Source organism: Marmota flaviventris, chromosome 13 (genome assembly GCF_047511675.1).
Source record: "Marmota flaviventris isolate mMarFla1 chromosome 13, mMarFla1.hap1, whole genome shotgun sequence".
In the NCBI taxonomy this organism is placed as follows: domain Eukaryota; kingdom Metazoa; phylum Chordata; class Mammalia; order Rodentia; family Sciuridae; genus Marmota; species Marmota flaviventris.
The window spans coordinates 55,400,958-55,421,022 of NC_092510.1; the positions used below are offsets into that span (position 1 = coordinate 55,400,958).

General features: G+C 37.6%; 1 protein-coding gene across 5 annotated transcripts in view; it reads left to right on the plus strand.

Annotated features, from left to right (window-relative positions):
• Positions 1 to 16,628, plus strand: part of Focad (focadhesin) — a 299,533-nt gene extending 282,905 nt beyond the window's left edge. For all 5 annotated transcript variants that reach the window (XM_071600672.1, XM_027950623.3, XM_071600673.1 and 2 more), the window contains 8 exons: positions 904 to 1,019; positions 3,371 to 3,631; positions 4,546 to 4,635; positions 8,374 to 8,551; positions 10,175 to 10,272; positions 12,010 to 12,261; positions 14,258 to 14,333; positions 16,236 to 16,628. In XM_071600672.1, the coding sequence (XP_071456773.1) occupies positions 904 to 1,019; positions 3,371 to 3,631; positions 4,546 to 4,635; positions 8,374 to 8,551; positions 10,175 to 10,272; positions 12,010 to 12,261; positions 14,258 to 14,333; positions 16,236 to 16,309 (1,145 nt within the window). In that variant the 3' untranslated portion in view covers positions 16,310 to 16,628. The remainder of the gene's footprint in view (positions 1 to 903; positions 1,020 to 3,370; positions 3,632 to 4,545; positions 4,636 to 8,373; positions 8,552 to 10,174; positions 10,273 to 12,009; positions 12,262 to 14,257; positions 14,334 to 16,235) is intronic.
• Positions 16,629 to 20,065: the final 3,437 nt, after the last annotated feature.

The window sequence follows — 20,065 nt, forward strand, 5'->3', positions numbered from 1 at the left end:
TTAGTGGCTCAAAACAACCTGACTCCAGGAAGAAAACAATTTAAACACTGTCAAAATCATGTGCTTGTATTTGCCATGGCTATATCAATAGTTCTATCACCTACAGTAGAATGATTACTTGCATATGATATATAGAATGACTTGTATACTGTCATTTGTATATAATTTTAGATATAATTAAAAGTGTTTTTGGGCTGGGAATGTAGCTCAGTGGTAGAGTGCTTGCCTAACATGCAGGAAGCCCTAAGTTCAATCTCAGCACCACCAAAAAAGAAGGTTTTCACTATGCACAATTTTTGCATAAACGTTTACATTTGAACCTAATCCTTGTGTAAGACATGATGTCACCATACTGGATTTCCAGAGATTTCATTTGGAAAACATCTTTCTTTGTCCCTCTCCTGCTTTTATATACAATACTAAAAATATACTATATTATTTCAACTAAATCCTCAGAAAAAGGATAAAAGGTTTGGTTGGGAGCAATCAGTACAAAAAAAAAAAAAAAGATCTGGTCAGTAGAGACAGTGGCTGTATCTATAAGCAGTTCTAGACACAGATAAGGTTTGTGCTGAACAAACACAGTGGAGCAGAGGGAAAGACCAGGGCGGAATTATTTTTAGCTAGAATTTTCTCATATTTTTGGTAGTGTTTGAACATTTAGGTTTCTCTAGGTAGAAGAGAAACTGCCCTTGCCAATCCCAAAACTTGGGACTGCAACACCACTGGTCACATTCTTCACCTCATCACCAACAGGGTCTCTTGAAATGCCTTCTGGTTTACTCAAGTTCTGTTACTGCAGAATTCTTTCACTTAGCAAATTCTTTAATTTAGACGTGAAAGCCTAAAAATGAGTCAACAAAGCAACTAAATTACAGAAATTCTTTTTTTCTTCTCTTTCAGGGGAAGAGATACAGCAACTCTGCCTTGAAATTATGGTGACTCAGGCACAGTCATCCCAGAATGCAGCCGCACTGTTGGGTTTGTGGGTGATGCCACCACTGATCCACAGTCTGAGTGTATGTAGTAATTAAGGGCATTGGCTGGCAGGACAATAAACTGATTTTGGAGATTAACTTTCATTTGGGAATGTGTTCTCAGAGTCAAGAGTGAACCAATGGGACTTTATAAAAACAGGGCTTGATAGTAGCTGGCCCACAGATTGGAAAATAATATGATTCAGGACTCCTCTATTGTCGCTACCATTCATGGTTTAGCTACTTTTTATTACAAACAGGGGAAAATGATGGCCAGAGGTATTAAGGTTCCTTTCTCCAGATCATACAACTAGGAAGTTGTGGAGTTATTTGAATCTAGTTTTATTTGTTTGATATGCAAAGTCTTGTCTGTAGTTAGTAAGAAAAAGCAAAGACACCTGCACCGGACTCATCTCTTTCCCAGAGGAGGCAGCAAAGAAGGTGTACCTCAAAGAGTTGGTAGGATTTGGTTAGTACTAAGCAAGGTAGTAGGAGAGTATAGGTGGAGAGAGTATGACCCTTCTGCTGGGGTGTTGAACATGAACCTAGTGCTGTGGAGAAAGCGACTCAGCCTGGTATCTGTGATAGAGAGGTTAGCACCTTCCAGGTACAGATCAAGGTAGACGGGAAGAATAGAGTAATAGTATTTAAAGATGGGAAGTTAGCAAAGATGTTTCGTTTGAATTCATTTCAAGCTAGGAGAAAAAAAAAAAGAATTCCAGATTCCTTAGAGGTTTTCCAGTTGTATAAATAAGTAACCTTTATCTTTGAATTTCTCTGAATGTAGCCTATTCTTCTGTTCTAGGAGGCTTTAGTTCTTTAGTGCAATGCCTTCTTATTTCCTCAGTCTTTTGGCTTTAGTCGCCACTCTACATTGTTTTTGGTTTCCTGGCCTTTCCTACTCCTCCTAGTTCCCTTTAATTAAAGGTGCACTTTATTGAGGTCTGTATCCACCCTGCCTACTCTAAGTGACTTTCATTTAGCTGTCATTGAGCACTTGCTGTGTACTTGGTACCTGTTAGCACTGAGTACTTGCAGACATCAGATGTAATCTCTACAACTTTGGCAATTTTTTTAAAAAATGACTTTAATGTGTCATAATTTATATGCCCTAAAGATGGCCATTTAAGTGTAAATGTTGGTGAGTTTTAGTTCCTTTATAGGTTTTCAGTCATCTCCAAGAACACCTCTCTCACTCAACACAAGTTCCATTGTGTCTAATATTAGTCAGTCCCATTCCCAACCTCAGGCTCAGGCCACCACAGATCTGCTGTCTCTTAAAGCTTTTTCTCTTTAAGAGAACTTTTATATAAATTTAGATTTAACATAAATTTTAGAAATTATTTAGAAAAGAATCATACAAATGTCTGGCTTCTTTTCTTTCTGAGAAATACATTTTAATTTTAAACTGAGACAAGTGGAAATCTAGCAAAGTTTGCACAGCTAATAAATGGGAGAACAATATCTAACTGACTCCGAAGTTCTGTACTATTAACTCTTGTTTCCCTTTGAATCAGGTATACCTCTAACAGCATTTTGTTGACCTCAGAAATTTTTCTGGCTATTAGTAATCTTTCCATTTCTGTTTTAGATCTATGTAGCTCTTTGCATTGTCTTTAGTTATGGGTCTTTTTATCTTGTTAATTAAATTATTTTTGAATATGTCTTTCATAAAATGACCTGAGATGGCATATTCTTCACAATGAGCTCCTCAGAAAACTCATGTCAACTACACTGATCTTTCTGGAAAGCTACTAGTTTTGTTGACAGACGCTATATTTTAGGCCACTCCTTTTAGCCTTGCTGGCCCTTTATCATACTTATTAAAGTCTGTGTCACGTGACAGAGTAGTGCTGTTGTGAGCTAAAGTGTTGTGGTCAGGTCCACGTGCTCGGCTAGTGGTTCTTTAGTCAGAAGTGGCCCTGCTGTGCTGCTCTCCTTATTGCTTCCCTGTCTTTCCCTGAGAAGAAGAAATTAGCAATATCAGATGCTCTGTTGAATTGTTTCCAGCAGATAGCTTTTCATCTTCAGAAGCTTTTCTTGCTGGAGAATGTGGCCTTTTAAAACTAAATAGCGACTGTCATGTACTTTCAGAAGTAGCATTTTATTTCCCTCTAAAAAGATCTAAGGTTTCAGCTGAGCCTTCCACAGATGGACTGGCAGATAGCACATATCCACCACAGTCACCCCGAATCAGAAGGAACTGCAGCAGCCAAAGTTACATGCACTGATGACCAGCTGGTCCATGAAGCTGTGGGAAAGTGAGGGAGAGAGAGCTAAGGAACCCTTTTATCTCTTGATCTATCCTCAGACATAGGGATGACCCAGAGGTTTCCAGCACTGCAAGCCCAGGCTTACCTGTTTACATCTGACCTCTTCTGATTTACTTCTAGATGGATATCAAGAAATACCTCCTGGTGTCTGTGCCTTTGTGGATAAAACACGTCTCTGATGAACAGCTCCTGGGTTTTGTTGAAAACTTAATGGTGGCAGTTTTTAAAGCAGCTTCCCCACTTTGCAGTCCTGAGTTATGCCCGAGTGCCTTGCAGGGTCTGAGTCAGGCCTTGAAACTGCCCAGCCCTGCCCACCACCTCTGGAGTCTGCTCCGTGAAGCTACTGGGAAAATTTTTGACCTTCTGCCAAATAAGATTCGGGTAAGGAACAAAAATATTTACATTCCTGACAATTTATGTTTGGGCTTCTTTAAAGCCTTTTTGGCAAAGGAGGGAGTTGTATGTTTTAAGAATGTGGGTGGGAAGGCTAGCAAGAAATAACCACATTCTTCACTAGGAGCGCGTTTGCTTCCAAAGAGCTAAGTTGAGGTTGAATATTTAGAACCAAAATTTCAAGCCAGCTTAGAAGCAGCTTAAGCAGTGCTGTACCAGGAAATTTGTTGTTAGGTTTTTTTTTTTTTTTTTACCACATGCCTGTAGAAGACGAGCAAACTCAGAAATCCTTACATTTTACATCTGGAGAGTCCTGGGGCATATTGTCCAATATACTGTTTTTACCAAATAATTTAATATTAGCCTTTCCCTACTCCAACGGGTCTTTGAATTGAAGTTTTACAAAGCAGTTAAAAATCTTGGAACAATGGAATTCTTTTTTGGGGGGTACGAGGGATTGAATCAGGGGCATTCGGCCACTGAGCCACACTCCCAGCCCTGTTTTTGTATTTTATTTAGAGACAGAGTCTCACTGAGTTGCTTAGTGCCTTGCTTTTGCTGAGGCTGGCTTTGAACTCACGATCCTCTTGTCTCAGCCTCCTGAGTCACTGGGATTATAGACGTGAGTCACTGCGCCTGGCTGGAACAATGGATTCTGATAAAGAAAAAAAAAATAGTACAGCCAAACAAACACACAAAGTAAAATGAAAGAAGTTCTTTAAATGATAAAAACTGGCTATATATTTTGGTTTGGTTAAAATTCAGACCTCATCAGCTGTTGTTCATGGTGATAAATCTAATAATTCGTCAGAACCTGAAAAATAGAATAACCTTTTGTTATTCTTGTTTTACATTGTATTTTGACATGCTTGAGATTTTATTTGTTTGTTTGTTTTCACCAGAGAAATGATCTAGAACTGTATATTAGTATAGCAAAATGCCTCTCGGAAATGACAGATGAAGATGCCAATCGTATCTCCCAGATTACTCAGGTAATAATGAGTATATCTATATGTATATTTTTTCATTGTTGAAGTAGAAATTTAAGAATTGATTAGAGTGTCCTTGGCTGAGGCTAGTTTTGTTTCATACTTGTTCCTGGTTAATTTCAGGAAGCTGTCTTTCTGTGCCACTATGGAATCTACTGTCCAACCCATTGGTGTGATTGGTGCTTAAATCGTGTTGTATGAATGGGTAGATGGATGAATAACATTTTCATTCAATTTCTTCTATTTTTGTCAAGAACATTTTGCATCACCTATGGGAAAGAATAAGTACCTGGCAACCTCTTCAATATAATACCCACAAGAATGAGTATATTCTGATCAAAGAACTTTGTAGTGCATGGAAGCCATGAATAAGTAGTTCTGTTCTCAAATTTCTTTTCTGACACCTGATGCTGTCCTTTTAGAATGCAGAAACATAGTTGATTAAACAACAAGCACTATTAGCTTAGACACACAATCATTTATGAGTACCCCTAGGCAAACGATGAATGAACACAGTATATCAATAAAGTTACCAAATTTAGCAAAAAAAAAAAATACAAAATATTTTCCTAAATTGAGTTGTAGATAAACAATGATTTTTTTTTTTTTTTTTTGTGGCATAAGTACATCCCAACTGGCGTACTTATTTGAATGTAACCTTGCATACAGCAAATGCCTGCCATGAGCTTCCCCTCCCCAAGAGCTAGTGGTCATCTCAACATTTATTTCCCTTTATGACAGATTTGCTTATTCAGTTGGATTCTTGATTTTTGTACCATAAAAATGGTACAAAAATTTTTTGTACCATGGTTCTCAAATTATGTCCCCTGGTTGAGTGATATCAGCACTGCCTGGTAACTATTTAGATTGTGAATCCTCAAGTCCTACTTCAGACTGACTATATCAGAGATTCGGAGGTGGTACCTAAGAGTCTGTGCTTTAGTAGTCTCCCTATGTGATTCTGGTATTTCCTAAGGTTGAGAACCACTATTATAAAGTATTTCAAATATTAGCATTTTGGAAATTAGCTTGTTTTATTTTTTTGTTTGTTTTTAGTTGTAGATGAACACAATAACTTTATTTATTTATGTGGTGCTGAGGATTGAACCCAGTGCCTCACACGTGCTAGGCAATGGCTTTACCACTGAGTCACAGCCCCAGCCCAAATTAGCTTGTTTTAAACAAAGGGAAGCAGTAATGGGAAATGGTAAAGAGGATGGACTGTGGACCCTACCTGTTCCAATGTGCAATCCAGCTCTGCAGTTTATTAGCAATGAGACATTTAAATTTCATAAACCCTGTTTGCCTTAGTTTCCCCATCTACAAAAGGGAGATAATAGCACCTCCTCTTAGGGTTATTTGGAGAGTAAATGACTTAATCCATGTCAAGCACTTGGAATAGTGCCTGACCCAAGGTAAGAACTCTGTAATTATTTATTATGCATAATTATTACATTCATGTAATTAATTATTATTGAATTTATTAAATGTAGTTGGAAATGGAGCATATAATTTTCTTCTTGATACCTAGAGCTAAATGTTGCTATATTACTCACTTGAGTTTCTTAAATATCATTCAGAATATTGTCACTAGAACATACTAAATAGCATCCCGATGTCCCCCAAAGAATTAGTCTTCTCCACTGAGGTCAGAGTTTTTGTTCATTTCTGAAAAGAATAGAAGTAAGAGGTAGCAGCAAAAGAGCAGGAGTCCTTGGGTTCCAAGGCTTACTCTGCCACCATGACTAGCTTTGGGACCGTCAGCAAGTTACTTAACCTCTGTGTTTCAGTTTCTTCATGTGCAAAAGAATAATTGTAATCTACTGCAGAACATTCCTATGTGAACTAAATGGTTAATACAGCAGTTATAAAATATTGTGGTCTCAGGAACACTTTAGTGTCTTAAAAAATATTGGGGACTCCAAAGAAATTTAATTATATAGGTTATATCAGTTAATATTTACTTTTAGAAATTAAAACTAGGAAAAAATATATTGCCCTTTACATCTTTTTTCTTTTTTTTTTTTTTCTTGATGCTGGTGATTGAACCCAGGGGCTTGTGCATGGGAGGCAAGAACTCTACCAACTGAGCTATATCCCCAGTCCTAATGCTCCTTACATCTTAACTCAAATGATTAAAAGTATTTTCTAAGACATATATAAAGTAGTGAAAAAAGTGGCCTTGTTTACCATTTTCAGAAATTTCTTTAAAGTCTGACTCAGAAGATAGCTGGCATCTCATTGCTCTTCTTCATTCAATCTGGTGATTTGGTTTTAATGAAGTATGTGAAGAAATTCCAACCCCATATAGATGTGTGTGAAAAGAGGAAGAGTATGTTAATAGACAACTCCTTATATGCTTTTTTTTTTTTTTTTTTTTTTTGTATCGGGGATTAAATTCAGGGGCACTTAATCACTGAGCCATACCCCCAGCCCTTTTTATATTTTATTTACAGACAGGGTGTCCCTGAGTTGCTTGGTGCCTCACTAAGTTGCTGAGGCTGGCTTTGAACTTGTGATCCTCCTGCCTCAGCCTCCCGAGCTGCTGGGATTACAGGCATGCGCCACTGCGCCTGGCTCCTTATAGTTTCTTAAAGGTTAGTTGCAGTGTGGAGTCCAGAATCACATCAGTGAAATTCAGATTAAAATCCATTGGTCTGTCTGCCTTGCACTTCTGGTCTTTTATGCATACATGATTTTGTAATATCATACATCGGTCATTTGGAAAATGTTGGATCACTGAGCTTTGAAGACCTTCCAAACGTTGATACATTTCATTATACAATATCAAAACATCATATTTGTTAACATCCCCAGAAATCTCATCAGAAAGGCCTTTTACATATTGGGAAGCTGCCAAGCTCATAGTATCAGATACAAATTTTCTAAAAATCTAATTTTCACTAGGAAATGCAGATTTTATCATTGGCAATAAATTCTGTCAGGTACTTTCCTTGAAGTGACAGGCTCATTTCCTCCAAGTTTTAATAAAATAATCTATTAAATACCCAATTTGAATAACCATAGTTTTTCCATCATTCTTTCAAGTAAACATTGTTCCATGAGAAGACTGGCTATTTTATTTAACTCACAATTCAGTCTTACAAGTGTTTTTTGTTGAGACAACCATCAGAGAAGTTCCTTATGCATATTTCCCAGTTTGTCATAGAATATTGAAAATATGTATACTCAAGGGCCAGAATTTAATGAAACTAATAATTTTTACTGTTTACAAGGATATTTTAAGTGAAACTGGCTTTTAAAAAAATTACAAATGGCAGTGAAAAATACAATGAATACTAATACAGTCTAGTGTAATTATTAAAATAGTTTTGACCTCACAGAACCTTTTAAAGGGTCTTGGGAGAGGTCTGTGTACCAAATTTTAAAAACTGCGGAATTAATGCATATTAATTGCTTAGAATGGTGCTTGGCACATGATAAGTAGTGTATTTACTAGTTTTCATTTTATTATTATTGTGTATATTTACTAAATATTACCTATTAACCACTGAATACATTCATGGCTTTTATGAAGGAATAGGAGGTGACCTTTTAACCTTTTGTTATATGTGCATTTTAATACAGCACACAGGCAGATAGGTCACGTGCTGCAGGAAATGAGCAGTTTTAGCATTTGTGATAATAGCATCAAACTCTTTTTCTGTTTTGCCCTTGCCCTGAGGTTCTGTAGCCACTTCAGTTAATTTAATAGTGACTGAACAATTTGCTGTTTTACAGAGCAACATGGAAAAGGCTGTCTTTGTCAAGCTGTACTTAATCTCTCAAGGACGATTCCCCTTGATGAGCCTCACTGATATGCTCAATGTTGCTCTGCAATACCATGAGAAAGAGTCACTGGCTTGGATGATTCTGCACAGCTTATACCAGGCACGGATTGTGAGCCATGCCAACACAGGTGAGGCCAGCCCCTGGCGAACATCAGGGACAGAAATAGAACTGCCTGCTCTCCCTTTTAAGTTGTACTTGTTTTCTCAACATAAAAGCTAGCTTAGTGCTTCTTGGCATAGGTTAGGCCTTATTAGCCCAAATGAAGAGTGACTTGAATGGAAATGAGCAGTTATAGCTCACAATGTCTACTTCTTAGAGATAGAAATGAGTTCTTTTGAGTATTTTTCTACTGTATTTGGCCCTTTAGACTCTCAAGGATACACACAAGTGTACCAGGTTGCTTCTATTTTACTCAGTTTTGAAAACATACAAGATGTAGATTGATTCTACCTGATGAAATCATGAAAATGGCCTTTGAATGGTCATTTCTGAATGGTCAAAAAGGAAAACAGAAAAAGAAATTACATAGTTATTCTGTAGAATTCCTTAGGGGTTTAAAAAATAAAATCTGGTCCTGCTACACACACTTGCAAGCTTGTAGTTCTGCTCATGAACCTCATGTTGCAAGTTTTAGGCCATATCAGACATTGTACTTTAATAATCACCTGAAAAGGGAGCTTGCCTATGGCTCCTTCAGTCTTTCTGATCACATGCTTATCATTTCCCCCTACTGCATTCAGATTCAGAATGGCACCTGGTGTAGGTGGGTCAGATGTGGCTGGGAAGCCCCTGTGATCCCAGGAAACTTACTCAGGTTCAGGTGCCCATTTTCCCTATCCGTCTTTTATATTTTTTGGTTTGAGGGAAAAACCTGACAAACTTGATTGGAAGATTCTCCAAGACTATATAAGAAATTTTGATTCATCCTCCTCTTTGGCAGTTGAGACAGTTTTCCCATATCTGTATTAGTGCCTGCTCACTGAGAGATGAACCTGGGATGAGAATCTGAGTGGGATTTTTTATCTTTTTTGTTGTTGTTGTTATAAACCAAAAGAATATTTATCAGGAAGAAATCTAGCAAGTGTTTCCAAATAAGGAGGGAGATGCTTACAATAAAATGAAATAATTTGACATTGTCTTTGGTTCTAACTAGCCAACTCTCAAATGTAATTCACATATTCCTCATATTCTCTGGAGTTTGAAAACCTTTCTATGTAGTTTTTACTGTACTGGGAATCCTCATGTTAAAAAAAAATTTTTTTTTAAAGGTTTGTTCTCCAGTTACCACACAATGGCTGGTTTTTATTTATTTATTTATTTATTTATTTATTTATTTATTTTATGTCTTTGGGATAGGGTTCCTTTGTGATTTGGGCACAAATTCAGACCACTTAAGCAAAGCAGGTCTATAAAAATAACTAATTACCTGTGATTCAACATTACTGAGTAGTTGGCATACCAGATTTCTCCTAGTGTGTTTAATGTTGAGAGAGAAGTTCCAATAAATTCATTTTATATTAGTGGCAAGGATATTTGAAGAACAGAGTTTACTTTTGGAAATAAACACCAAAATATAGTTATCCAGTAAGAACAGTACCAATTCTTTCACAGGAAATCACAAGTCTCAGACCTTAAACTGTTTAATGGGATTTTTACAACATGTTTTGCTTTAGTTGTGATTGTTATTTCTGATCTATTTTACATTTCAAAGCAAAATCATGGTCCCATAAAAAAATTCTTTTTGTTTCAGGTGTATTGAAGAGAATGGAGTGGCTCTTGGAACTGATGGGTTATATCAGAAATGTTGCTTACCAGTCAACACCTATTCAGAATGTGGCTCTCGATGAGGTACAACCTAGAGGAGTTTGTAGTTTCATTAAAACCTGAAACTTAGATTCTCTCTCTCAAAACAGGAATATGTTGCTGTGTCTTGGTCACCTTTCTGTTATTCTAACAAATACCTGAGGAAATCAACTTATAAAGAGAAAAGGTTTATTTTGGCTCACAGCTTTGGAGATTCCAGTCCATGATTAGTTCACCCCCTTGTTAGGGGCCTGTGTCATAGCAACACATCATGAAAAGAACACATCATGGAGCAAAACTGCCATCTATGGCCAGGGAGCGAGAGAGAGGAAGAGGTTAGGGTCCCATAGTCTCCTTCAAGGGCATTCTCCAAATGACTCCAAAACCTCCCAATAAGATTTCCACCATCTCTCAGTAGTGCCACTGTGGGAGCCAAGCCTGTAACACATTGGCTATAGAGGGAATATTCAAGATCCAAACTATAGCATGCTGCTTATTGCTTTTCTTTCCTGCCTTCCTTTTATTTTTAAGAAATGTCAGTAATAATTTTCTGATGCCACAAGCAAATGGGTATTTTTACCTTGCTATTAGAGATACCCAGGTCTGCCCTTTGAGAAATATTTTCAACAAAATATGCTCTTTGCCGGCAGAACCCCCAAACACTAAGCTGAACAGGGTACTTAAGGCCCTGTGTGCTTAGATTTGGTCCCACAAAGGATGTGGGAGTACCAGATTCTGGCCTCTGCTCTGGCCCGCATATGGCTAAAAATGCCTAATATGAAGAGATACCTGAAGTGTATGCAGATAATCTTCATCTGTGCCAGTGCCTACCTGTTTGTGCACACATATTGGAGAGGAGATTTTACTCACATTGGCAGCATGACCTATGACCCAGACAAAGTAAGAACTTCTGGCATTGGGTGAGTTTAAGAAGAAAAAGATTCATAAATAAAATGAAGACAGCTCTTTTCCTACTCTCATTTTCTTGACTTGGCTGTTGTGCATTTTCTAGAATTTTTTCTGTAGGCCCGTTTCATGGTAAGTAAAAGTTTCATTATCTGGAATATTCCTTGAAATTTTTCAGTTTCCTAAAAAGTTGTGTGTCTTTAATTTTTTGAAATTTAATTCATGAGATGAGGAATTTAAGAGATAGAGAAGTACTTTTTAAACAGCCCCTCCCCCCTTTCTTGAACTCACATAGTCTTCTTTTTTTTTTTCCCCAAAGCTTTCATTAATGTTCTGTTTTCTTTAAAAAAATCCTAGAAAACAAATTAACAGAAAGAATTATAATTTAAATCACTGTAATTCAACAATTTTGATGTACCAACATTAGATTTTTTTGACAAGCATCTAGATTTTTCCCAGCAGACTTTTTAAAGTGCATCAAGAGAGATTGGTTCAAAAATAAAATCATATATAATTTTTAAAAATACTTTTTGCCACATTACAACAAATATCTTTTTCCTAATTTCTTAGTCTCTTTGAAAATACCAAAAACAGAGGATCATTTGGATCTTATTGTGATTAGAAATAAATTATGTTTTCTTGAAATCTTAGACTAATCATAATGAAATCTCAGATTGTCTATCTTCGCATAAGGGGACCTTAAAAACCTTCACAGCCCCAGAAGGTCTCGTCATTAAGCATGTAAATTGAGTCAGTCCAGTTCCTTCTCTGGTGTAGCGGTTGGGCAGGAGGAGGGGTGAGTGAAGGGGAAGATGCCATGAATTACTTGGAGTTGGTAAGACATATGACCTAATGTTGCTTCTGTTTCCATCACAGGCTTTGGACTTCTTGTTGCTGATATTTGCGGTTGCAGTGGTAGCTTGGGGGGATCATGAGGCCCCACTCCTCCTCGGCCTCAGTGCCAGTTGGTTGCCATGGCATCAGGAGAATGGCCTGGCTGGGGCAGAATCAAGCTTCCTTGGCAGGAGTCCAATGCACAGGGTCTCTCTGCAAGAGGCCCTCACTATCCTTCCCAGTAGCATGCTGCTTCTGCTGCAGAAAGAGCCATGGAAGGAACAAACCCAGAAGGTGAGGTTGGCAGCCACCTGCTTAGCAGGGCAGGCTGGCTTTTGTCTTCAGCAGTTCTTGCTGTAGAGTTGAGGTGGGAGTTAAGTGACATGTGTGCTACACCACAGGCTTTTATTCTCAGCCCCAGATCTTAGCCAGATGCAGTCTCAGACTGAGGCCAGCCCAGGTTCAGGGTACCTACTGATTGGAGACAACAACAGCAAAACTTTCTTAGGGATGTGGGGAGAGAAAATCCCTCATTTTCATTCATTTACTGAAGACTCTTGGACCTGGCAATGAAAGGATAAGTAACTCTTCACTCAGAATCTCAATGTAAGGATAGGCAGGAAGGCAAATTTAAGATTCAAGATGGTACCATCTGTGGGATACCATGTAATTAGCAAGGCAGGGAGGTAATGAACAATGCAACAATGCTGGGTCAGAGAACTCTTCCTCAGGGAGATGTGGGTCTGGACCACCTATCATATTTGAGGTTCCCTATAGCTCACTCCATTTCCCAGGCACGTTGCATATACTCATCATGTGGTAGATGCCAAATGGGTTTTTGTTAAGGTGTACTATCATCACCCTTGTCCTCAGAAAAACCCAAACTATAGGAAACACCTTTGGCTTTTAATACTAAGACTCCCCAGGCAACTAGCACAACATAGGAAAATACTGTGCTTCCTATACTTTTTATATGGCTTTGCCCCATCTTTAATACAGTGGTTTGAAAGATTCTTTGAATCCCATTTAGTCAAAACTGGGTTTTGATGAGGTAGAAAGCTTAAAAGTAACTTTTTGTTGCTTATTCTTTAAATCAGAACATTAATCTTTAAAAACATTTCTGAACTGTGAACCCACAGTTTAGCCATATCTATCTCCACTGAGCATCTCAAACTAAAATGCCTTTCCCCCCTTAAATCTGATAAGCATCACAATTGCTGCCCGAGTTTTGTATTTTATGTTCACTTAAAATAAATTTAAGTGTGGTCTCCTCTCATGTTATTTCTGGACTGGGAGACTGTGTTAACTTTGGACTACAGAGAGGACATCTTGCACTGATTATATATTTGTAGGGCTTGATTTATTTACTTACAAGTACAATATTATAAAACAAAATTTTGAAAGGAAAATAAAGAAAAATTTTTAATTAAAGCATGGAATTAGGGTTATTTTCTCTATTTTTCTTTCTTCAACCCAACTTCTCATGTCTGAAGTTAAAGTGTCTTGTATTTGTTGCTAATGATATATGTGTTTTTCAGCAAACCAAGATTGATAACATTCAGTCATTGTTGAAATCACCTTGTAGCTAATTCAAAGACAATTTTGGCTGGATCCTGGGAAATCAGTCAAACTAATGAGTACTATGAGTTTCAACCTCATTAGTAGGATTTATTCACAGTTAATATGCTTGGCTCTACCTAAATTATTTTATGCTTATTCTCTTGCATTTCAACCTCCATTTCATATTCATTTGGACACATAACTATTGTCATCTATAGAAACATTTTGTTTCAGAAATTGGGGCTTCTATCAAATATGTTCCCTAAACACTGTCCAACCAAGGCACCTAGGCCGAAACGCACAGGGGACCTGTGGGACGCAGCATGATGCAAAGAGGCACATGGAGCTTAGGAGCCAGGTGTGCTCCGGTGCAAATCTTGACTCTTTTGTTCACTGGGAGTGAACTTGGGTGAGGGTATTAACCTCTCTGGGCCTCTCAGAGTGATTAGAGATTATGTTTGTGACACATGTCTACTCCACTCTTAAAACCTATCCCTGATCTTAGGATATTCAGCAAGGGAAGTAGGCTTAGCTTTGTGAGGTCTTTTGACTAAATGGGAACTGTGTTCAAATCTTGTGCTTGGCTCCCCTCTCATCTCTGCACCCTTAGCCCAGACAGGAATCACCTAAAGACTACTGTACTTGCAATCATGTATGCAGCCCCAGGGGACTGACAGCTCATGGTGACAATGGGATTTTGTTGGCTGACATTTTTTTTTCCCCACCCTAGTTCATTGACTGGCTATTCAGCATCATGGAAAGTCCTAAAGAAGCTCTCTCGGCAAAGTCCAAGGATCTTTTAAAAGGTATTAAAAGGCTTTGTTCCCAGCATAGGTGAAAACCACCCACTGTTGTCTGTGATGCAGAATGGTGTACGCATATTATATATTGAATTCTGAAAGGGCTTATCAGTCACTGATGTGACGTTTTGAACCAGAAAATGAGTTAAAAAAAAAAAAAAAAAAAAGAGTTCCAGCACTTTTAACTTTTGGTTAAATGGTTTTTAAATGTTTTATTATAATGGTAAAATAAAAATTTTAATTAAAATTTGGAAAATTCAGAAAAGTAAAAGACCAAAGAAAATTCCAGAGTCCTACTGCCCAAAGACAATTCTGATAATTTCTATAGGAAGTTTTTGTACCCTTCCACATTTAGTATTTTAATATATTTATAATTTTATACTATTGAAAAAATAATTTGAATAGGATTTAATTTCTTTACCGTTTTTTTAAAAGCATTAAAACTTCTTGTTACACTGGAGTCATAAATAGTAGTAATGGCTACATGGTATTTTGCCAAGGAAACTAGCCCTTTCCCGTACCATCAGGCATTTAGATGTTTTGTGTCTTTTGGTCTTCTGTTGACTTTGCCCCACTGACTGTAGGACCCCCCAAACACGGAAGATCTTTCTGAAAATTGTGAGGATTCTTTTACACAAATCCAAGAAGTCATTTGGGCATTGGTCTTGTGGCCTGAGAAAGGCTGTAGTTGTCAATCCATGTCATAGGACTTGAGTGTCTAGAGCCAGTAGCTGCTACTGGTGTCCCTGGCCATCCTGTAAGATACTGCACTGAAAAGCCTCATTCCTGTTGGCCTGCTTTGTGATAATTTCACTAGCCAACCTGGAGGCATAGCGTGACCCATATTTTATTTTAAGTATGGTATAAGAATTCATTGGTTCTGGTTCTTTGGGATAAGGACCAGCAAAGTGGTCCCACCAGTAAGTGGTTGGGAAGCACGTAGATGATGGAACGAGACCTCCACATGATTCTGATAAAACAAAGAACTTCATTGACAATCAGGACTATGATTTGACATCATTTGATCCATCCCTAGAGACTTGTCTTTAGGACTTCTGTTTGCCTCATTTTTAATGGCTATAGAGCCATTATACTATGGGATGCTCCACATATACACTCTTAGGTTACAGAGTTAACAGATGAATAACCAATGAGGAAAACAGTCATGTGGTTTAGGGACACATGTGTTCACTTGATGACATAGTCCTGGGCTTAATGGAGTCATATAATAGTTGTGTAACTGGCTTACCTACCTACGTTCCTTCACACTGTCATATTTTAAATAACATTTCAGGATATTTGAATTAATATTCTAAAATAAGGTATATAGTAGGTTACCCAAAGAGATCCTACAATTTCTCTGCTTTAAATTAACCCCTGAGGGACCCAGGGCAAATCAGAAATAGTAGAGCTTTGTGAGTGCATGTACAAATATAATTTAGCACAGTCCTGTTTGTTCCATTGAGCATATGAACTCGACTTTATTATAGGAATGGGGATTTGGGTTTTCATCTTTATAATTAAACATTTAGTGGTGATTATCATATTCATGTAGAAAAAGAGCACAAATCTTAAGTAGATTTTTATAAGAAAACACACCCATGTAATAAACGGCACTCAGAGGAAATTGCCAGCATCTCACCAGGTTGGTTTTTTTTTTTTTTTTTTTTCCGGGGGGGCGGGCAAAATTTCCCACTGATTATAGGTTAACTTAAACAAAAAAAAAAAAAAAAAAAAAAACCCAACTTTTCACCAACCTTAAAATTGTTTTCCACCATTAACATTTTGCCAGATCTTGATGGGAATTCTTAAGTCTTGAAAATTAGCCAAGTGAGAAAAAGCCAATGTCTGCTCTGATATCTTTTTTATCAAAATGACACACTGGTTTGTTTTGTTGTTTCCTTTTAGCTACCCTGCTGTCCTTGAGAGTCCTCCCAGAGTTTAAGAAGAAAGCCGTATGGACCAGAGCTTATGGCTGGTGAACAGCTTTGCAGTAGCTAGCAGCATTCTCAGCTGGATGAGGCAAATCATAGAAATGGAAGGAGTTCTTAAGAATTCATGTCTGGGATCGGTGAGACATTGATCCTCACAGTGAAGGGTCATGAAATGGTGGCCACATACCTGAAGCTTGCCACATTCATTGCCAGGAGGAGGGGTACATAATTTTGTTACCCAGGCAAGACTGAAACAGGAACACGAATTTTCTTTATTTGACTGGAGTTCAATGTGAAGATTTTCTTTTTGACAACTTGATTATACCTTCTTCTATCTCCTCAATTCTAGTAAAAATATTCTTGTGAATTTTGTGCATGTGACTTTTATTTGGTTTTGCCAGCCAAAGCAAACTATAGTGGTGACAGTGGTGTTATGATCTGATTTCCATGAAGTCTAAGTAGATGATATTCATTGACTTAGACAAGTTTTATTACTATTGATAAATATTTTGGAACTGCTATACACATTTAAATAATAAGCATGACACTGAATATTAGCTAAATTAATTATTAGTGAGGGCTGTATTTCCTTATGCTTTGTTCCCTTTAATGCAAGCAAAAGTTATCCAGTTCAAAATAAATCAGCCAAAAAGGTGAATATTAGTTCACAAATCAAGAAATTTTAGATCTAATGAGTAGCAGTTGCATCCAGTGAATGAAATGGTGCCATCAGACTTTGTTCTTCTTGGGATGCTTCTACATCCCTGGCAAGATGGCTGCCATCTTGCCAAAGGTAAGGAAAAGTGTCTTTGCCCACAGGTGTGGCAAAAGCAACATGGGGAGAAGTTGCTTCATTCCATGTCACATGTGAGTCTCTGAACAAGTGTTTGGTCCCTGGGAAGTAGACCACTGTCATTGGCCAAGCCTAAGTCATAAGTCTACTTATCTTTATATCCCTGCACAAAGAGAAGAGGCAGCCCACCCAGACTTTGTGAACTGTATTTCTTCAGGATGCTGGGTAGGCAGAAAATGGCAAATGTCTCCTCTATTTTTTTTTTTTTTTTACAAGTACAAATTTCTTAGGGTGACTAGTAGTCTAAAGAAAATGAAGGTTTGTGACAATGTCCTCAAGGATTGCATTTTATTCAATGGCTTGTCTGTTTGCTAACTATCCTTTTTTCACACAACCATTAATCAGGGTTCTATCTCTAGGCAATCATACACATACTGATACATCTATGAGATAATTGGGAAGAAAAATTATGCCACTGAAAATATGTACCTTTGTATCTGTCATACCAAAGCATAGTACAACGGCTGGTGCTCCACAAGCACCATGAACTTCTAGTATTCCCATGTGGCTTGTACTTTCATGTTGTCACCAAGTATACCTGCCACCTATGTTGAAGATAGTCCTACTAGTTTTGTTTACCAAATCTATTATTTCCTTAGAGGTTGAGCTAGAGGGAAATGAATTTAAAAAGCAAGAAGGTAGAAAATTTAGATTGGAAGCTAGCCTTCTCCTTCCCACCCACATACACTGTCTCATACTACTGTTACAGGTTGAAATTCATCTAGCATATACTGTTGGGTGCCAGACTGTAAGTACACTTGTATTGGTGTATTTCACTCTTGCAGCAATACCATAAGGAGGTATTGTTTTCTATTTTTTTAAAAATGCAGTAAACACATCCAGGAAGTGGCAGTCTCGCCTCTAGCCAAGTTCCTAGAGCTGAAATAGTTTTGGATCTTGGGTTCTATCAGGCTTATTAGCTTCCTCTTCAAGATGCAAACTCCCATCAAATCAAATCCCATTAAATCTGTTTCATGCTTACTGTAGATTGGTGCACTCAAAAGAAACAACTCTAATATTACCAGACCTCTGGAAGTGGGAAGTTTAGAGTTGTGGTACAAAGGTGTAGGACTTTAGATTTCTGGATCATTTTGTAAATAGAGGTGGCAAACTCAGATTGCTCTTTTCCTTTTAGCTGTTTCTTTTCAAACCTTGTCCCTCCCTGCTCCTGCCCTTGACAAGAAAACAAGGATACAAAAGAGAAAAAAATAAGATATCCCTATCTTCTCTTCCCTAGCTCCCTTTTTTGCTTTTGAGCAGACTTGGATGGAAGATTCATGGGATTTTCTTATTCATGGGAACCTCAAAGGTTGTAAATTTGAAAGTACAAACATTCTAAGATATAGGTCACTGAAATAATAAGACCCTTCTTTTTCATTACCTGTATGACCTCAGGTAAGAATTAATTATTCCCTCAAGATATTTTGGTTTGCTCTCTAGAAACCAGAAGTCTCTGCTTTTTTAAACCAGATGTTCCTTACTATACACAAAAGGAAATTTAACTTACAAGTCATCTTCTGTTAGTTTTTGAAAACACAAATGCCAAGAGAAATAGCATGCAGGGATATACTAACAAATTAATGTGGGGTTAAAGCCATGTTATGTTTCTCAAAAGTATCCAAACATTCTGACTCTTGATTTAAAAAGTGTACATTTAGAACAGATGTTGGGATCCATGCAAGTACCTAAAATCTTCTGTTTTATTTGTAATGGAATGGCTCCATGGTAACCAAGAGGCTATTAATAACTTTTTTTGAAGTCATTTGCTAGAAGTTAGCTTCTCTCAGAATGCTAGTATTTGGAGGTGAGGCCGGTGAGAAGTAAGTAGATATGGGTGTGGAGCCCTCATGAATGGAATTAGTAAGCTTACAAGAGACATGGGAGAGATACTTGCTTTCTCTACCATGTGGAGATACAGCAAGAAACCATCCATCTGCAAACCCCAAAGAAGAAGGAGTTGTTATCTTGGAATCTCACCAGGAACTGAATGAGCTGGCACCTTGATATTGAACTTCTCAGCCTCCAGAGTTGGAGAAACCTATTTCTATTGTCTAAGTCACCCCAGTGTACAGTATTTTGTTATTGTAACCAAATCTATGATACACCAAGAAGCAGGTGCTGTTATACCAAATATATAAAAAATTTAGAAGTATCTTTGAAGTTAAGTGATGGGTAGAGACTGGAAGAGTTTCAAGATGCATGATAGGAAAAACTGCTAATACTGTTTAGGAATTGACACAGGTGATTTGGGTAAGGGCTAACAGAAAACAGAAGAAATCTGGAAAGAAAGTGCAATCTTGGAGAATACATAAATTATCATGAAGAGAACACTGACAGAAATAAGAATAGTAAACACCATTTTGGATGAGGTGGTAGATGGAAATGAGGAACATGTTATTGCAAACTGGAAGAAATGGAATCTTTGTTGTAAAGTGGCAAAGAATTTGGCTGAATTGTGTCCATGTTCTAGTGTTTTGTGAAAGGTGAGACTTGTGGGCAATGAACTGGATATTTAGCTGAGGAGCTCTCTAAGCAAACTGTTGAAGTGATTTGGTTTTCCTTCTACTGCCTGTATTAAAATATGAAAGTAATGCATTGAGGACAGAATTATTAACCAAAAAGAAGCATTTAAAGATTTTGAAAATTCTGAGCCCATTCATATTACAAAAAAATAAGAAAATATGTTCTAAAGAGAACACTGAGGGTGTGATAGGAGACCATTCAATAATGAGTTTAGTGTGGGTGTGAACTGCAGACATAATCAGTTACCAGCACTGCTAGTTTGAACTGAAGGGAATGGAGATGAGACAAAGGGAAGGTTGGTTTTGGATGACTTGAATTTTACAGGAGACCATAGAGTTCATCAGCTGTGAATGTAGACCAGGGAAGAAGGACCCTAACAGTGATTCATTCTGCCAGGAGCCACAAGACTGAGACCATCCAAAGCTGTG